General features: G+C 38.9%; 1 protein-coding gene across 29 annotated transcripts in view; it reads right to left on the reverse strand.

The window, feature by feature from the left end:
* clasp2 (cytoplasmic linker associated protein 2) overlaps positions 1–19,803 on the reverse strand; it is a 271,813-nt gene that overhangs the window by 178,228 nt on the left and 73,782 nt on the right. For all 29 annotated transcript variants that reach the window (XM_039736300.1, XM_039736302.1, XM_039736280.1 and 26 more), the window contains exon 6: positions 11,968–12,065. In XM_039736300.1, coding sequence (XP_039592234.1) covers positions 11,968–12,065 — 98 coding nt within the window. The remainder of the gene's footprint in view (positions 1–11,967; positions 12,066–19,803) is intronic.

The raw sequence follows: 19,803 nt of genomic DNA on the forward strand, positions 1-19,803 counted from the left end.
TGGACTTTGTTTAGAAAATAATAGTAACCACAACTCACTATCCACCACTTAGTTCACCAATTAACTATCCTTCCAGTGGCACACTTTCATTACTGTCCTCCATTCTCATTCTTAATTAAATAGTGCCAAAGTCACTAAGCCCTAGTAAATTACCAAACAATTCCAATTCAAGTGTTCAGGCTTAGGTCACATTTATGTCGCATATATACTACATTGCTAAAGGTATGTGAACACCCCTTCAAATTATTGAGGTTAGGAGTTTCAGCCATACTCACGATTAGTTAAGGCTGGGCAATATATTGAGTTTTTAAAAATATCGACATATTTTCATACAAGATTTAGGATGAGACAATATTGTTTATATCGAGTCTATGTTGTGTTTAAATTATTCTCGTACAGCCACCAGTTCACCTTTCTCTTATCCCCATTTGTCTCTAGCACAACTTCATCCTGCCCCACTTCTTTCCCTCTCTGAACACAACTCACCCCTTCCCCACCACTTCACTCAGTAAGTCCTGCAGGCAGTAACAGGATGGAGACAGATAATGACACGAAGGAAGCTATTGAAGAAGAGCTGGTTGGTAAAAAGAAAAATAATGGCTCAATTATTTGGAGATGGTTCAGGTTCAAAGTATGAGATGAGCAGCAGAATAATGTTTACTGCATTCTGTACAGAATACAAGTCCCGACAAAAGCTTCAAGTGCTACTAGTCTTTTCCACCATTTACAACAGCATCATAAAGTGCACTATGAAGAGTGTGTGAAAATGCATGCAACACCTCATGGTCATCTCCGTCACAAATGATGCGCAACAGGTGATGCCTCGGCACCACGCAACTCTGTGTGAAGCTGCGTGAATGTTTTTACAACTGCTGGAGTGCCAATTTTATCACCAACCCTAAAGTTTTCCTTGCAAGTTGGAGGGCCGCTTGCAGGGACAGATGCAAGCAATTGTGGTTAAGGGTCTTGCTCAAGTACCCAAAAGAAGTGTTGCAGTGGTTGTGGGATAAAAACCAGTGACCAGCAAATCCTTACCACCAGAGCCCCAACTCCGCTTAAAATGAGACAGGGATGCATTATACATTCAGAACAGTTTGAGATTGAAAAGCTCCAAAAATATACATCTGTTTCACTCATTTGCTGGTGATTTTACCAAAAATGTTTAACTAAAACCATTTGTATGTTACACATTACACAACACAGTTTACATACGTAGTTAAATCTTATACATCCCTACTAAACACAGAAATGATGTTAATTTGCCTTTGAGTGAAAATTTTTAATTTTGTATGTTACAGGACATGGTATGTATGATGCGCACATATCCTGGGTCATTCCTCTGTGTCAGAAAGTTGTCACTTGTTTTGTTTTGCCAGTTGTTACAAGTTTTTTTATTTGCACAAAGTCGTAGATGTTTGTACAGGACTACACACAGGAGGAAGCACTCTGGTAAAGAAAGAACTCTCTACACTTCAGTGGAAACCCACTTTTACAGAGCAAGTCAGCCTTTTGTTATTTTTACTCTGTTATCATTTTTTCTGTTTACATTTTCTTAATTGCACAGAAAGAGTCTTTTGTTATGCAAGGAGTATTATTATTTAATATATGCCAATAGTTTATTTTTGAGCCATTTGGCATGTATATCTACAGCTGTATGTTAATAAAAGTGCCTTTGTGACATTTGAGACATGTGGCTTTGACTCAGAACTGTCTTCTTGTTTTTACTTTATGGGAAAAAAAATATAGAGATATATATCATATATTGTCATTCAGCTAAAAAATATCAAGATACGATTTTTGGTCCACATCACCCAGCCCTACTATTAATAGATGCACACAATCAAGCAGATATACATGCAATCTCCACTGACTAATGCTGGCAGTAGAATGAGCTTACTGATGGGGTTAGTTAGCTTTAAATGAAACAGGTAATGCCTCCAGTTTAAAGCTTTGATTTTTTGTGCACAAAGATACATGGAATACCATCTTTGTCACAAGTATGTATGTGAAATTTATTTTCTACTAGATATTCCCCATTCAATTGTAAGTGCTATTAAGATGAATTGGAGTAGAAACAATTACTCACGTACAAAGTGGTAGACCATGCAAACTCACAGAACAGAAGCACACCGAGTATAAAAATCGCCTATCTTCTGTTGTATTACTCACAACAGCATTTAAAACTGCCTCCACAAGCAACTTCAGCACAAGAATTATGTGTGAAGTGCTTCATGAAATGGGTTTCCATGGCCAAGCAGCTATAAAAAAAGCCTAACATCACCATTCTCAATGCCACATGTCAGCTGAAGTGGCATAAAACATGCCACCGTTATACTCTGGAGCAGAGAAAACACTTTTTCTGGAGTGATCAATTACTTTACAATATCTGGCAGTCTGACAGATGAATCTAGGTTTGATGGATGCCAGAATGCAGCTACCCTACAGGCTGCATAGTATCTACCTTAAAATTAGGTGCAGGTGCAATAGTGGTCTGGGGCCATCTTTCAGGCTGTGAGCCAGGCTTTAAGTTAAAGGCACCGTTAATGATACAACATATGAAGACATTTTAAACAATTGTGCACTTCCAAGTTTGTGGCAACAGTTTGGGGAAGGCCCTCTTTTATTCTGTACTTGCATGGTAAGTTGTTCTGAGCCTCTTGGAAAGCTTGCCAGTGTTCCACTGTAAACCTTAGGCACTTTCCCTACACAGGAACTTTATGTTCAGGAACCAATGAGTTCCTGTACAATGCAGGGCCTGGGACTGCATTCCCACTGCACAACAGGAAGTATAACCTTTATGCAAAATACTGTATGTGACATGCAAAGAAGAGTGAAATACTGCAAAGTTAGGCACATTTGGGGGTTAACGGGATAGCTGCTTCAAACTGATCCCAATTTCACAGGGAAGACAATTGCTTTGAAGCTGAGCATGGTGCAGCACAGGGATGTGGCACTGAAGAATTATGTGGTGCAAAGTGCAGCACTCCACGTTCACCGATAACACTCCAAAGCCCTAACTACAGTAATAACACATTTGTAAGATGGTGCCAGTGCTTATGGTCAACCAATCAGCACAATTCATCACTCAAGTTTAAGATGGATAAGAATCTGCTTGTACTTTCCAGCAGTGAGGGGGCCATCAATTTACATCAAATCATCTTCTACATTTGCAGAAATGCAGCCCCACACATGCAAGGAACCTCCCATTGCACTCACTAATGTTCATTTTTGCCAGCAGACATTTATCCAGCCTTTGGCAGATAGACAGCCTACTGCTACAGCCTAGAGCAGCTGCTTCCATTTTTCTGCACCCCAATTCTTTCATTTTCATATGTAGGTGAGTATTTTGGCTTTATTTTCATCTTGGAGGAATGGCATTTCGGTCACAACCCTTTAATGATGAACACTTCTGATAAGCCTTCTCTAGATTATGGATGGGTGAACAATGGTCGCAAGAGGTTTCTGCAAGTTCTAAGCTTACAGTGCTGCGGGAAATCTTCCAATTTCAAAGTGGAAAGTAGGCTTCATCTGTCTCTCTTTACTGCACTCAGTTCCTGTAGCTGACCAATGTGTTTCCAGCCCTCAAACTTGCCCATATGACTGTGTGTAACATATGGAAACACCTGATTGGGAGAGACCTTGATGTTGCAGGGTCTTGTTCCCATGGTGTAAATAATTTGGATGTTAAGCAGCCACATGTAACGAAACCTCAACTCTTAACTATGTGTATCCCTTGACTAGTTTTATCCTCCCTTTGCAGTTGTTTCTGTTTTCAGTTAGTCACTTTGGTTGAATGTACGCATTATGTTATTGAGCATCAGCACCTGCTTACTATATTTGCTTGATTAAGGACTAGGCTGTAATGAATTCAAATAATGATGAATAATAATAATAATAACAATGAATAAAGGACTCGGTCATTTTTAACGGGAAAGTGATCCTCTTTTTAGGATGTTAAAGATATAAAAATACTTATTTTTTATCAGATTAAGTACAGTACCAGTTAACAGCATACTAGCACAGACATATTGTCATACCTAGCTGACATGAAAGCTGCTTTTTCAATGTCTGGATGTAGCTGGGGGAGGGTGTGAGCAAGATTAATAACTTTTTCATGTTTGCCAGACATGCCAAGAAGTGCAACACATGTTCGTTTGCAAAGCAACCTAGCAGTTCAACTAACACAATTTCTGCTATAGCAGATTGTGCTAGCTTAGCCCAGCAGTCTCTATCTTCACAAGGGACCAAAGCCATCAGAATACTTCAACTCTTTAAAGATAAGGCTTGCAACAATATTATATAGAGAGACATTTCTGTGCCTCTAGCCACTCCAAAGAATTAAACACTTTGAGATCTGCTACTTTATATTATGGATTGGCTGTTATTGTTGACTTTGCTCTTTCAGTTCTGAGATATGGGAAGACAGCTACCATAGAACTGTGGGTCTTGTTCCAAAGATGACCTGACTAAATTCTAGAGAGAGAGAGAGAGAGAGAGAGAGAGAGATCCCTTGTACTTAATTTTCCTGTTTCTCTAGACCATCTCTTAAATTTGAAACTAAAAGTTTGAGTTTAAGCATTCCTGACAGTTTAGTATGGAGTCTTGAAAACTGCACAGAACTGGAAAAAAGCAAGATACAACCAGCCAGAGATACGCACGACTACATTTTTCTTTAGACTAAAAACATCAACTCCAAAAAACTTGAACAATACAGAAATTGCTAATAAATACAAAAATTGGGATTGTGCTCCCTCGACTTTCTTGTATACCGAGATACAGGAAAAGGTAATCAGAACAACTTCCAGTTGCACAATATTTCTCAAATGTCATATCTCTTTGTTTCTCTTCATAACCAATTGATAATATCGATACACAATCATTTATCTCTATAATTAAACTTTATATTAAAATTAGATTTTCACACGTAGGAAGGTCAAAAACGGTGGTGGAATTTTTTCATGATTACATATGCATTACCTAGATTACGTGCAAAGTAAAAAGAGTTATAGTCACCTAAAAACATTGAAAAAGTGTCAGTATTACATATTTGTTGAAATAAATTGCTATACGGAGGTGTGGCAAAAAAGGAATGAGACTGGCAACACTGCAAGCGATCTGGCAACGCTGCGCTGTTGTCCTTGATATAGCACGTGTATCAGTACCCTCCCATAGCTCAGTACGAGTTTCAACTCCTTCCGTTAACTACATGATTTTTGTGACTGCTATTAGCGAAGTTGTGTTTTTGGTTGTGTGTCACGCAAAATGGAACAGCGGAATTTGGAGCAACGTTGTGCCATTAAACGGCAAGTGTGACGTTTGAAAAGTTAAAACAGGCCTATGGGGAACATTCTTTATCCCGAGCTCAAGTTTTTCGCTGGCACAAATCATTTTTGAAGGCAGAAAATACGCTTGAAGATGAACACCGCTCAGGAGGACTTCAACTTCGAAAACCAATGAAAACATCGAACATGTGAACACTCTTGTGAGACCAGACCGTCGTTTAACATTAAGAATGTTGAGTGAACAATTAAATTTGAACAGATTTACCGTTCATCAAATTTTGACTGAACATTTACACATGAGAAAGGTCTGTGCCAAAATGTTGCCGAAAAACTGCCCTCTCCATAACAGAATTTTTGACCTCAAAAGGCATTCCTGTGGTTCCCCAGCCCCCTCATTCACCTGGCCTCAGTCCGTGTGACTTTTTCCTTAACTGAAAAATGTCCTCAAAGGACGTCATTTCAGGACTTTAGAAAACATCCAAAAGAGTGTAACAGACATGCTGAAGACCATACCAGTTGAAGACTTCCAGCGCTGCTACCAACAGTGGGAACAAAGTCTGCCCAAGGGAACTACTTTGAAGGGGATAACAATGATGTTTGAAAAAAATAAAAACTTTGGTAAATAAAAAATCAGTCTCATTACTTTTCTGCCACACCTCGTAGGTAAAACAGCACTTAGCTACAATTATGATAATGATGGCGGAAATAAAAAAAAAAAAAATAAATGAAATGTATTACCAGGAAGACGATGGGAACTTAGCAGCTTATTGCTCCCATTACAACTTTATATTTACATGGCATGTTAAATGTTTACACGTTATTGTTAAACTGATTATGTATAAATTAAAATATAATTAATAATAGTTATTGAAAGAATATGTGTTGTATTAAATATAGTTTTTAATATCGTGTACATATTTATATTTCCATGATACAAAAAATTCAGATGGTTGTTTAAATAAAATACTACTTCCAGTTGAGTAACTTTTCTCAAATTTCATATGTTTACTTTTTATCACTACAAATGTCTGTACAAAATCTGAATCATCTATCTGTAATTATAACCACAGTTTACTTAAAAGTTTGCAAATGTATTCAGTTAAAGTAACCAGAAGTGGCCCAAAAGTTGATAGGATTCCTTATTTCAGATATAAAGCAGGTGTACAAAATCTCATTGACCTATTTCAAAGCATTTTTGAGTTATCGTGTTTACACACAGACAGACATAATTTCAAAAATGGTATTTTCAGAATCAGGAAGGTCTACAAGATTCAACAAATTCTCAAGGTCGAATTTTTTTACCAATTCCTATACAGTACTTTCTCTATACTATGTACACAAGAAAGTAAAAGGAGCAATTTTTCTGTTCACCCTGAACTATACTGAAAATGCTAAAACATACTATTTGAGGTTTATCTTGTGAATTTAAATATATCTTTGAAAAAATAAAGTCATGTCAAATCTGATGACTGTAGAAATGCTCCAAAAAGTTAGGACAACAGAGTGTTTACCACAGTGTAACAATCTGACTTCCTTTAATAACAGTAGGTTTTGTGTGCACTGAAGAAACAAGTTGGTCAAGTTTTTGCTAGTGGAACTTTTTCCTATCCATCCATTTTGCAGGTCTATTGCAACACAATTGTAGCCCCACATTCTCAATCAGAGACAAGTCAGGACTTTAGGCAGACCAGATTAGTACCCACACACTCTGCTTACACACCCGTGCACTTATCATTTGGGCAGTATATTGTCATTGCTTGTCATTGCATTGCTAGAAAATGGAGCCACATCCCTGGAAAAGATGCCATCTGGATACCATATGTAGTAATTACCCTTGCCATGGGCACTGACATACCGCCATACAACAACATGTTGCTTTTGGACTGGATGTCAATAACAGCTTGGACGGTCCTTTTCTTTCCTTGGCCAGGAGAATATGATGGCTGTTTTTTCCAAAAAACTATTGGGAATGTTGACTTGACAGACCACAAAACATAATTCTACAGTGTTACTTTCAATCACATATGATACTGAGCCCAGAGAAATCAGTCACGCTTATGGACAGTGTTGATGTTTGGCTTTAGTTTTAGCAGTTAAACCTTAACTTGCATCTGTGGATGCTGTGGCGAAAATTGCATAACTGCATAATGGATTGAAAACAGTGACATCTGAGGTTTAACAAATTACACAACAAGATTTGATGGGATTCCTTGAATCTTTTAATCATATTGTGTGCTGCTGCACTGGGTGAAGCACCAACGATCCTACTCATTTGTCTTTGAGGAACATTATTCTCGAAGTACAGGATTATTTGTTGATGTATCTGCTGGCAAACTGGTGTGCCTCAATCGATCTTACTCTTGAAGGACTAGGCCATTTTCTGGGGACTCCTAATATATTATAACACAGACATATATTTGGTATCCTATTCACCACTCTTTATTTCACATTTTACGTAGCTGAAAATTTGTTTTTGATGCATGACCTAACATATTGTTTTAAATAATAAAGCAAATGAAAATGCAATGGACAAAATATTAGCACTCTTATCCTAATATTTGTAACACAGCATTTGGAGCAAACAACTGTAACCAGGTATCTGTCTCTGAATGTGATTTCTATACCTCTCAACTGGTAGGCTGGCCAACTTTTTCTCTCCAAGGTTTGATGGCTACCTTCTTCCAACAGTAAGGGTCAGCTCTTTTCACAAATGTTCCATGGGTTTTATATCATGACTCAGAGCACAGGAAAATGTTTTCTAATTATCCATTCTTGCATGCTTTTTGAGGAATGTTTCAGGTCATTATATGTAGTGCTGGGGGACTCATGACCCACAAAGCTTTCTGTGCTGCTTGTTTCATTCACATTTATGTTTCAAGATAGGGATAGTGTTTTTTTAATTTGAATGCTTTACTTTATTTTCAGTGGAAACAGAGTTGGTGAAACTTACCATAAAAATTTAATTTACTGTATTTTAATCAGTCTAAAGAACTTTCTCCCAGAAGAACCGTGACCTACCAACATACACTTTGACAAATACCACCTGCGCTTTTTTGTTTTTCTCTCTTAGAAGTGGATACTTTCTAGGTGTTCTACCATTAAGCGAATTTTCATTCTGAGATAGTACAACTGAGCTTCAGAAAAAAATGTAGCGTTATTTGGCGGTAAAAGAGTACTAATATACATATCACACATAAAACACTGCATTTGTTTTCTACAATGTAACTGTGTTTTATTTCAACTATATGGTATTAATAAATGAATTGAATGTTATACTCAGAAACAAAATCTTTCAAACTAACTGAGCAAACTGGGTAATAATTTGTCTTTTGTCAAACTTTGGTACTAGCTCAGCAAAGTGTTAATTTTATAGTGCATTTTATAAAAGCTAGCTGTAATAACTAATAGTAACTCAATGCATGTTCTCCTTTTGTCTGCATGTGTTTTTATTTGCAGGCTCCGGATTTCCTCCTGTATCCTAATGTTTTGTATTTAAGGTTAAATAGTGACTGCATATTGGCAAACTGTATAACAGGGAGTGCTACATTACTGCCTTTGACTTAATACTGCTCAGTCTTTAACCGTCCACACCCCTGAATAATTCAGAAAATCATTTTGGAAACTTAGAATGCTATATTATGAACTTACAATACAGAATTGAGTGCCAGTGTCAAAGTACATCCATTTAATTTTAGAATGATTGTGATCCAATACAACCAAATTTACCACTAAATAAAGCACATGTACAGCAAACTAACATAGGCTATGTCAGAACTGGACATTCACATCCTACATGCAGGGGTTGCTCTCTACAAGCTTTAAAATGTTACTTGAAATTCATTTGCTGACAAATAATTTCACAATTGCAGCAGCCAGCCTTGATTTTATTAAAGTAAGAAAAGACAACACTTCAACCCATTTGAAACACAGGATGTTGGAAAAAATCAGTTTTTTCCATTGCCTAACAATTAGATTTTAAGGAACAAAAACAAAAAAGGTTTAGTCAAATGACTAAACCACTCTTTCTTTTACTATATATTGCAAGGAAGAATAATTATACCACTCTGACATGTAAATTGTACACTTCCAAGGAAAAAAGGAAAAAGAGCTGTTAATTTCATGAACTCAACAAACTGAAGAAAGAGTATGCTGTGCTTAAAGGATAAAACAATTAAGGAGTAGCTAAAGCACAAGGCACAATCTCAAGGCAAGTCATCCAATATGTTTCTAATTGTTGGCCACTTAAAATCATCTTGATTTGTTTATCCTAAGAGATTCTAGAGACTGCAGTCCCATAGAAGAAACAATAAGATTACCAAGCATTTAATGCAAGTATCTGTGGCAAACTCACTTTTCACATCAACCTCAAGTGGTGACATTTGACTACCAGTATGATTATCATAAACCTGAGCTTTTTAACAAGGAAGCTAAATGCAAATTTCTTCCGATTTTAATAATATATTCAGAAAAGCAAAAAAAAAAAAAAAAGATCATAAGGATCAAACAAAAATCATTGAAATCTTTAATGAAAACCCCCTTGTCAATGTTTGTTATGTACAGTATTACAAATGTGATAATGTACACTAAAAAGTACAAAAGATAATGATACTGCTGAAAAAAATTAAAGGAACACTTTTTAATCAACGTCAAGTCAACGAAACTTCTGGGATATTAATCTGGTTAGTTAAGTAGCAGAGAGGGTTGTTAATCAGTTTCAGCTGCTTTTGTGTTAATGAAATTAACAACAGGTGCACTAGAGGGGCAATAATGAGACAAAGCTCAAAACAAGAATGGTTTAACAGGTGGAGGTCACTGACATCAGCAGGACCAGTATCTGCTCCTTTGGGCAAGGAGGAACAGGATGAGCACTGCCAGAGCCTTACAAAATGACCTTCAGCAGGCCAGTGGTGAGAATGTCTCTGACCAAACAATCAGAAACAGACTTAATGAGGGTGGCCAGAGTGCCTGATGTCCCCTAATGGGTTCTGCTGCTCACTGCCCATCACCGTGGAGCTTGATTGGCATTTGCCAGAATTGGCAGGTCCACCACTAGCGCCCTATGCTTTTCACAGATAAGGGCAGGTTCACCCTGAGCACATTACAAATGTGAAAGGGTCTGGAGAAGCCGTGGAGAACGTTATGCTGCCTGTAACATTGTTCAGCATGACTGGTGTGGTGGAGGGCCAGTGATGGTCTGGAGAGGCATATCCATGGAGGGACGCATAGACCTCTACAGGCTAGACAACTGCACTTTGACTGCCATTAGGTATCGGGGTGAAATCCTTGGACACATTGTCAGACCCTATGCAGGTGCAGTGGGCTCTGGATTCCTCCTGGTGCATGACAATGCCCGGCCTCATGTGGCAAGAGTATGCAGGCAATTTCTGTAGGATGAAGGAATTGATATAATTGACCGGCCCCCACACTCACATGACCTAAATCCGATAGAACACCCCTGGGACGCCGCCAGGTTGCACCTCAGGCTTTTCAGGAGATCAGTGGTGTCCTGGTCCAGATCTGGGAGGATATCCCCCAGGACACCATCCATTGCCTCATTAGGAACATGGCTCGATGTTGTCAGGCATGCATACAAGCACGTGGGGCCATACAAACTACCGAGTATGATTCTGAGTTGCTCCAATGAAATTTCAGCAAAATGGACTAGCTTGCCACATCATTTTCTAACTCTGATTTTCGGGGTGTCTTTGAATTCAGCCCTCTGTAGGTTGATAATTTTCATTTTCATTGAATGATGTGGCACCCTTTCATTACTAACACATTACCCAGTCCATATAAGTATAGTTATCCAGCACGATTTTTTCCCACCATTGAAATCTGATGGGTTTTCAAAGTGTCCCTTTAATTTTTTTGATCAGTTTATTATAGACTGTAAATTACAAGTCCCTGGCTGGGCAGTCCTGACCCTGTTCATTTACAGCAGATCAGAAAGAAACAATGTGCCACTTTATAAATGGCATTTCAGCGGCAGTTTTCATCTTACAATAGAGTATAAAAAGTTTCCTGCAGTCTTCTTCTTCAAAAAAAACTTAACTGCTAGAGAACAGCAATACACATTTTGAAATAAATTATACAACAAATTTACTAATCAAGTTTGTATTGCATATTTAAAGTGGGTCCAGTAACTTTGGAAGATGTTCTAAAAGGTAGGTTTTATCATTTTCAAAATTTTCTTCCTATTGGGTAACCTGAAGTTAGTCTCAATCATAGGGGAGTGAACCTACCATGGCCGTACTTGGCTTTGGGCAGACACCAGTCCTGGAGAAAGAGCAAATACAACTTGTAGTGGAAATAAGCACATTCCCACAGTCAAACAGAGTCAATTTAGGCTCACCAATTAACCTACCCTGTATGTCTTTAGAAACAATGAAGGAAACTTAAAGTGACCAAAGAAAAACAAACATAGACATAATGAGAATGTTCAAACTCCACATAGACAAAAAAAATGATTAAGATTAGTATCTCCCTTCTTCAGATGCATAATAGATTTTAGAAGGTTAAATTATGCAATACTGAAATTGGCAAGGTCACAAATAGCCTGGAAAAATGCAAATGATCCCAAATTGGATGATGCTCAGGTCAGCTTAGTCCAAAGATGACAGCTAAAATAAAAGATGAAGCTCTGACATGAATGGTGACAAAACCCAATAGTTCCAACTTTACTTACCGTGCAGGAGGAAGGCCTCTTTTGTTTAAATCAGCTCTTACTTTCTCTCCTACATGACGATAAATCTCCACCATAGCCATTACCGAAATGTCTCTGACCTGAGAAAGAGAAAACAACTTCGTGATGCTGCCACCAAATACACAAAACAATTACTTTGACAATCCTGTTACGTTATTTTTAAAATGTTTCTTTTTCATAACTTCTTTAACACACGACTTCGCTGCGAAGCGCGGGTATTTTGAGATATATATATGAAACCACTTTAACCATCAGTCAAATATAACACAAGTAAACACAAAATGCAGTTTTTAAATGATGATTTTTATTATTTAGGGAGAAAAAAAATCCAAACCTACATGGCCCTGTGTGAAAAAGTAATTGCCCCCTGAACCAAATAACTGGTTGGGCCACCCTTAGCAGCAATAACTGCAATCAAGCGTTTGTGATAACTTGCAATGAGTCTTTTACAGCGCTCTGGAGGAATTTTGGGCCACTTATCTTTGCAGAATTGTTGTAATTCAGCTTTATTTGAGGGTTTTTTAGCATGAACCACCATTTTAAGGTCATGCCATAGCATCTCAATTGGATTCAGGTCAGGACTTTGACTAGGCCGCTCCAAAGTCCTCATTTTGTTTTTCTTCAGCCATTCAGAGGTGGATTTGCTGGTGTGTTTTGGGTCATTGTCCTGTTGCAGCACCCAAGATCGCTTCAGCTTGAGTTGACGAACAGATGGCCGGACATTCTCCTTCAGGATTTTTTGGTAGACAGTAGAATTCATGGTTCCATCTATCACAGCAAGCCTTCCAGGTCCTGAAGCAGCAAAACAACCCCAGAGCATCACACTACCACCATATTTTACTGTTGGTATGATGTTCATTTTCTGAAATGCTGTGTTCCTTTTACGCCAGATGTAACGGGACATTTGCCTTCCAAAAAGTTCAACTTTTGTCTCATCAGTCCACAAGGTATTTTCCCAAAAGTCTTGGCAATCATTGAGATGTTTCTTAGCAAAATTGAAACGAGCCCTAATGTTCTTTTTGCTTAACAGTGGTTTGCGTCTTGGAAATCTGCCATGCAGGCGTTTTGCCCAGTCTCTTTCTTATGGTGGAGTCGTGAACACTGACCTTAATTGAGGCAAGTGAGGCCTGCAGTTCTTTAGACATTGTCCTGGGGTCTTTTGTGACCTCTCGGATGAGTCGTCTCTGTGCTCTTGGGGTCATTTTGGCTGGCCGGCCACCCCTGGGAAGGTTCACCACTGTTCTATGTTTTTGCCATTTGTGGATAATGGCTCTCACTGTGGTTCGCTGGAGTCCCAAAGCTTTAGAAATGGCTTTATAACCTTTACCAGACTGATAGATCTCAATTACTTCTGTTCTCATTTGTTCCTGAATTTCTTTGGATCTTGGCATGATGTCTAGCTTTTGGTGTTCTCTGTGTCAGGCAGCCCCTATTTAAGTGATTTCTTGATTGAAACAGGTGTGGCAGTAATCAGGCCTGGGGGTGGCTACGGAAATTGAACTCAAGTGTGATACACCACAGTTAGGTTATTTTTAACAAGGGGGCAATTACTTTTTCACATAGGGCCATGTAGGTTTGGATTTTTTTTCTCCCTAAATAGTAAAACCATCATTTAAAAACTCCATTTTGTGTTTACTTGTGTTATATTTGACTAATGGTTAAATGTGTTTGATGATCAGAAACATTTTGTGTGACAAACATGCAAAAGAATAAGAAATCAGGAAGGGGGCAAATAGTTTTTCACACCACTGTGTGTGTGTGTATATATGTATATGTATATGTATATGTATATGTATATGTATATGTATATGTATATATATATATGTATATATATATATATATATATATATATATATATATATATATATATGTATATATATATATGACAGCAACACTCATAACAGTGAAAAAACAATTACATTGACAATCATGTTATGTTATTTTCAAAATGTTTCCTTTTCTTTTTCTTTACTTCTTTAACACACTACTTCTCCGCTGCGAAGCGCGGGTATTTTGCTAGTAAAGCATAAATTTAAGACCTTGTAAGAATAAGTGTCAGTGAAGAAAAGCGTTGCACCAATTGGGCGTAAGAAAATACAGCATAATACATCAGATACAAAGACTATAGCATAATGCACAAGGCCTCAGAAACAACAGTGACTTGATCATCTCAGTTTCTCTGTAGACTGAAAACTCCCCTCTGTTTACCTTATTTTACTCCCTTCCCTAATCTTAAGGTCCCTTCTTTTCCATCCCTATCTTAAAAACTTTATTTATAACCCTAATCTTAATAAGATTTTTGATATGGGTCCCTAAGGTTAATAGTTTGTTCCTTGGGCTCCATTGTATATCTTTTTTAATTCCCCCTAGTTTAGGATTGTAATTTTAGTCCATCCTCTTCCATTTATCCGAGGCCGGGGGGGGAGCAGCTTGAGCAGAGATGCCCAGACTTCCCTCTCCCCGGCCACTTCTTATAGCTCTTCCGGGGGAATCCCAAAGCGTTCCCAAGCCAGCCGGTAGACATAGTCCGTCCAGGATGTCCTGGGTCTTCCCCAGGGCCTCCTCCCAGTTGGACGTGCCTGGAACACCTCGCCAGGGAGGCGTCCAGAAGGCATCCTGAGCAGATTCCCGAGCCACCTCATCTGACTCCTCTCGATGCGGAGGAGCAGCAGCTCTTCTCTGAGCCCCACCCGGATGACTGAGCTTCTCACCCTATCTTTAAGGGAAAGCCCAGACACCCTGCAGAGGAAACTCATTTCAGCCTCTTGTATTCGCAATCTCGTTCTTTCGGTCACTATCCATAGCTCATGACCATAGGTGAAGGTAGGAACGTAGATCGACTGGTAAATTGAGAGCTTTGCCTTATGGCTCAGCTCCATTTGCACCACGACAGACAGATCCAAAGCCTGCATCACTGCAGACACCACACTGATCCGCCTGTCGATCTCACACTCCATTATTCCCTCACCCGTGAACAAGACCCCGAGATACTTGAACTCCTCCACTTGGGGCAGGATCTCGCTCCCAACCCTGAGAGGGCACTCCACTCTTTTCCGGCTGAGGACCATGGTCTCGGATTTGGAGGTGCTGATTCCCATCCCAGCCGCTTCACACTGCGAACAGATTCAGAGAGAGCTGAAGATCTCAACCTGATGCAGCAAACAGGACAAACATCATCTGCAAAAAGCAGTGACCCAATCCTGAGTCCATCAAACCAGACCCCGTCAACGCCTTTGGCTGTGCCTAGAAATTCTGTCCATAAAAGTTATGAACATAATCTGTGACAAAGGGCAGCCCTGGCGGAGTCCAACCCTCACTAGAAACAAGTTTGACTTACTGCCAGCAATGCAGACCAAGCTCTGACACTGGTTGTACAGGGACTGAACAGCCATTATCAGGGGGTCTGGTACCCCATACTCCCGGAGCACCCCCCACAGGATTCCCCGAGGGACACGGTCGAACGCCTTTTCCAAGTCCATAAAACACATGTAGACTGGTTGGGCAATCTCCCATGCACCCTCCAGGACCCTGCTAAGGGTGTATAGCTGGTCCACTGTTCCACGACCAGGACAAAAACCACACTGTTCCTCCTGAATTCGAGGTTCGACTATCTGATGGACCCTCCTCTCCAGAACCCCCGAATAGACTTTTCCAGGGAGGCAGAGGAGTGTGATCCCTCTGTAGTTGGAACACACCCTCCGGTCCTCTTTCTTAAAGATGGGGTCCACCACCCCGGTCTGCCAATCCTGAGGCACTGTCCCCGATGTCCATGCGATGTTGCAGAGACGTGTCAGCCAAGACAGTCCAACATCCAGAGCCTTGAGGAACTCCGGGCGTATCTCATCCACCCCCGGGGCCCTGCCACCAAGGAGTTTTTTTTTTTTTAACTACTTCGGTGACCTCAGTCCCAGATATGGGGGAGTCCAAATTTTAAATTATTTTAGTACCTAGTTTTATTCAAAATATTTTAATTCTCTTTTTATGTACTATTTTTCCAAATTTTAAATCTGATCTTAAGTTATAGTATGTAATCTATTGTTTAAAATTTGTTTTATGAACAATTTTATTGAAAGACAGATTTTAAAAGATTTTCATGTTCCTATTATATAAGATTTTAAATCAGAAGATTTGCCTTTTAATGTACATATTTAGAGCATTCTGATACTATGTAGGAATAGAGGTGATACAGGTGGGTGTCAGGTAATAAATGAAAATCTAGGGATCTGCACTGGCAATCGGAAGGTTGCCAGTTCGAATCCCGTAAATGCCAAAAGGGACTCTGCTCTGTTGGACACTTGAGCAAGGCTCTTAACCTGCAATTGCTGAGCACTTTGAGTAGTGAGAAAAGCACTATATAAATGTAAAGAATTCTAAGCTAACCCCTCCCCCTCTACATGTCTCTCTCAGGTCCAGTACACCAATATTTTTTGTATTTGGTAAATGTTTTTTATGTACCATCATTCTTTATAACATTTGTGAAAATGACAGAATAATGCAAAAGAACAAATAATGAGGAACAAACAGAAATGTTAACAAATATTAATAAAAAAAGTGTTAGAATTTACTAGTATTAATTAACAATGGCAACGTTTTGTTTCTGACAGAGCTGTCAATGTTCAGAGCCTTTGTCTTTTCTTTTAAAATAATAAATACAGGAACAGGGATAACCTTAGGCCTTGTTCACACGGGCGTTAAAATCGAGCGTTTTTTTGCGTCAGAGGCGTCCGTGAGCGTCTCAGCGTCGAGTGTTTTCTACACGTAGGAGTCAATGAGAGTGTTCACACGGGCTTTGGTGACGTGCGTTTGTCCGGCAGCGTGTTTATACGGCATCAAAAAAACGTTGCATGCAGCTTTTTCTTGGCGTTCAAAACCCAACGAACGCAAGGAAACCGCTTCTAGTTCGTTTTCTGCACGTTTATTTTATGCTTCGGAGGACCGGATATTTTTATGTTTTCATATACAACATATATATTTTCATATTGCTTATTTTATTTTATTGTCTCATGTAATTTGTAAACCATGAACCTATTAATTTATGTTCTAATATAATATTTGATAACGATTATGTAGGAGGGGCAATCCATGGTGGGGTGGGCATCTCAGTGCATAACTCCGGTGAAAGCGCACACTCAACTACTGTTTCCTTACCTCAAAGTGACAAGTAGTCTCTCTTCGGGGCTAACACCAAGTCGCATATTGGTTGATCGGCGTGCAATGTGGCATTGCACCAGCTGCAGCAGACAATCAAAACTGGAAACCGACCGTAATTAAAAAACTTGCGCGGAAATTTTCGCATTTCTTCATAAAGCACAAAAAAACTTCCTTTAACCCGACGTTGTGCAGTCAGATGATGAACCCAGTAGCAGCGGCGATTTTTTCTCTCCCTACGTTGCTGTATTACGAGTATTTTTAAAACAAGATGATTAATATCTAACATAGCAAAACAGTCCATATTGAAAGGAGGCACCTCAAATAAAACGACAAGGGCTTTCATATCCAGTTCCCGACACTGCCTCCACAGGTTAACACACAAACTACAATTTGGGCTGCAGGCTGGCGTTAGACAGAGACAAACGAACGCCGGTGTAGAAGTCAATCGATCGCCACCACAAAATGCAACAGAAACGTCTAGGACGTTCAGAGCAAGTTCGTTTATCCAAAAACTTAACGCCCGTGTGAACAAGGCCTAAAGGATATAGCCAAGAAGCAGGAAGGTATTTTGCTTTTTTATTAACCTGAAGTAGTATATAAATTCTGAAAACTTACTTTGATCTGAATTGAAAAAAGTTTTAGGCTTACAATTTTTTTATACCACATCAAAACTACACTCTTGTTTTTGTATAAAACAAGTAATAAGAAACTATCAGTAATCACTTGTTAAAAACCCAGTATTTGGGAAGAGGGGTTTAAGAAACATCACTTTTAGGTGCTTGTGCCTAATCAGGGTTTAATACTTAATGTAAGACTTAACAAATAGTGGTGTTTTTCGAAATGTTCAATTTCTAGAGGTAGTATGCCATGAGAAGCCCTTGGTCTACAGATATTAAACAACATTTGATCACATGTGTCAGTAGTCTATTGCAGTTAAGGATTTATTTTGATTTTGATAGCTCTGCTATTATTGCAAATCATGCTGAGTTACTACTGTCAGTGTTAACCAAGGTCCAAGATTGTGCTCTACATCTTAGCTATATGTTCATATTTGTGGAATGCTGTCTAGATGGTATAAAGATTTTCTACGGCTTAAAAAAATAAAACTATTTCCATTTAGACAAATAACTGCATCAAAATATTACACTGTAAATTAAGAGAATGTCAATGTATTTAAAACAAAGAAATAATAACCACTTTGTTTTCTGGCCTTCATGTGAGCACACCACTAACAGCCTTAAACTCACTAAGATTGTAAATGAAGGTTAAAACTGAAAATAACTGGAAAAGTTGTCTGATGTGATATGGCTTTTAGTAAAAACTTTCTCTGATTTTCATTAGGACAGTTGAGCAATCCAACATGTAAAGCGAGTAGTGCGGTAAATGTTACATCTACTGCAGTGGTGCTCAAGTTCACTCCTGGGGAACCATTGTGGCTACATTCCAACCACGTTTAAAAATTAATATGTTACTCTAATGTGTAATGACTGATCTTATTGTTCAATTAGCTATCCTATTTTCTTCTTATCTCGTATTCTGAAAACTGTGCTAGTATATATGCATAAAAGAGATATTTGGAAATTTGTATTTTTTGTCAAACCTTTGTATGTTCAACTCTCTCTAAATTCTTATTCTTTTTGATTCACCTTCATCTGTTCATTTTGCTCCCCTAATTGCATCCAAATACTGACAATAGGTGACAAGTAGTACAGACAAAAGTGGAAAGGACATTGAATACTAAAATGGCAGCAACTTCAATTTCATGTTAATGTATGCACAAATGAGTAAGAAAAGGCTTAAATAACTGGTTCTCAAGTTCAGTCCTGTAAACCATTGTAAGTGCAGGTATTATCAAGCCAGCTTCTGCTTTGAGTGGACCCCCAACTTATTTAAATAAGTTGTATACCAGTGTATACCTGCAAGTAGGCACTCCAACCTGCAGGGAAAACATGGGTTTGGTGGCAGAATTGTTAGTCCAGCAACTGCAAAAAAAAACCTCACACTGGTTCCATTCCATCTGAACTTGTGTGGTGCCGATGTGTCACCTGTTGCAAGGCTACACTTGGGTCTCAATCTGGGATCTTGGTTTGTCATGTGGTGTGTGCAGCAATGCGCTGTTGTCAATTTTGATTAAATCACTAAAACACATTTTAAACATGAGGCCAATACAATGGAAGTCCTGAATAATTATGGACTTTTTGGAGTATGGCTTCAACAAACTCCGTTCTCAGGACTTTTACAATTGCAGGAAGAAACACTTAATACAATGCAGACAAGATAATTGTCAGATGCTACCCAGGGTCCCTTAGGGGGATACTGTACACCCCTAAAACAGAGGAGGAGAATTTGGACCAGAGGTGTAAAAAAGGGTGAACCATGATTGGGCATAAGTATAAAGTACAAAGTGCACAATATCTAGCGGCATCAACCCCAGAGATGGAACTGTACCTCCACGAATCAAGACTTTGTGCAGCCTGACTCTGATAACTCTGAGGTACTAAGTAGTGATAGAAGGAGGGAGGTATTGACAGTTGGGGATTCAGTCATTAGGGAAAATTAAGAGACAGATTTGTTTCAGTGATAGAGAGCAATTCTGATCAGCAAACTCATTCATTGAAATATTTACTGATAATTCATCCAGTTTAGGAGATTTTTATCCCCAGTGCC

The sequence above is a fragment of the Polypterus senegalus genome, chromosome 15 (genome assembly GCF_016835505.1).
Source record: "Polypterus senegalus isolate Bchr_013 chromosome 15, ASM1683550v1, whole genome shotgun sequence".
NCBI classification, from domain to species: Eukaryota; Metazoa; Chordata; class Cladistia; order Polypteriformes; family Polypteridae; genus Polypterus; species Polypterus senegalus.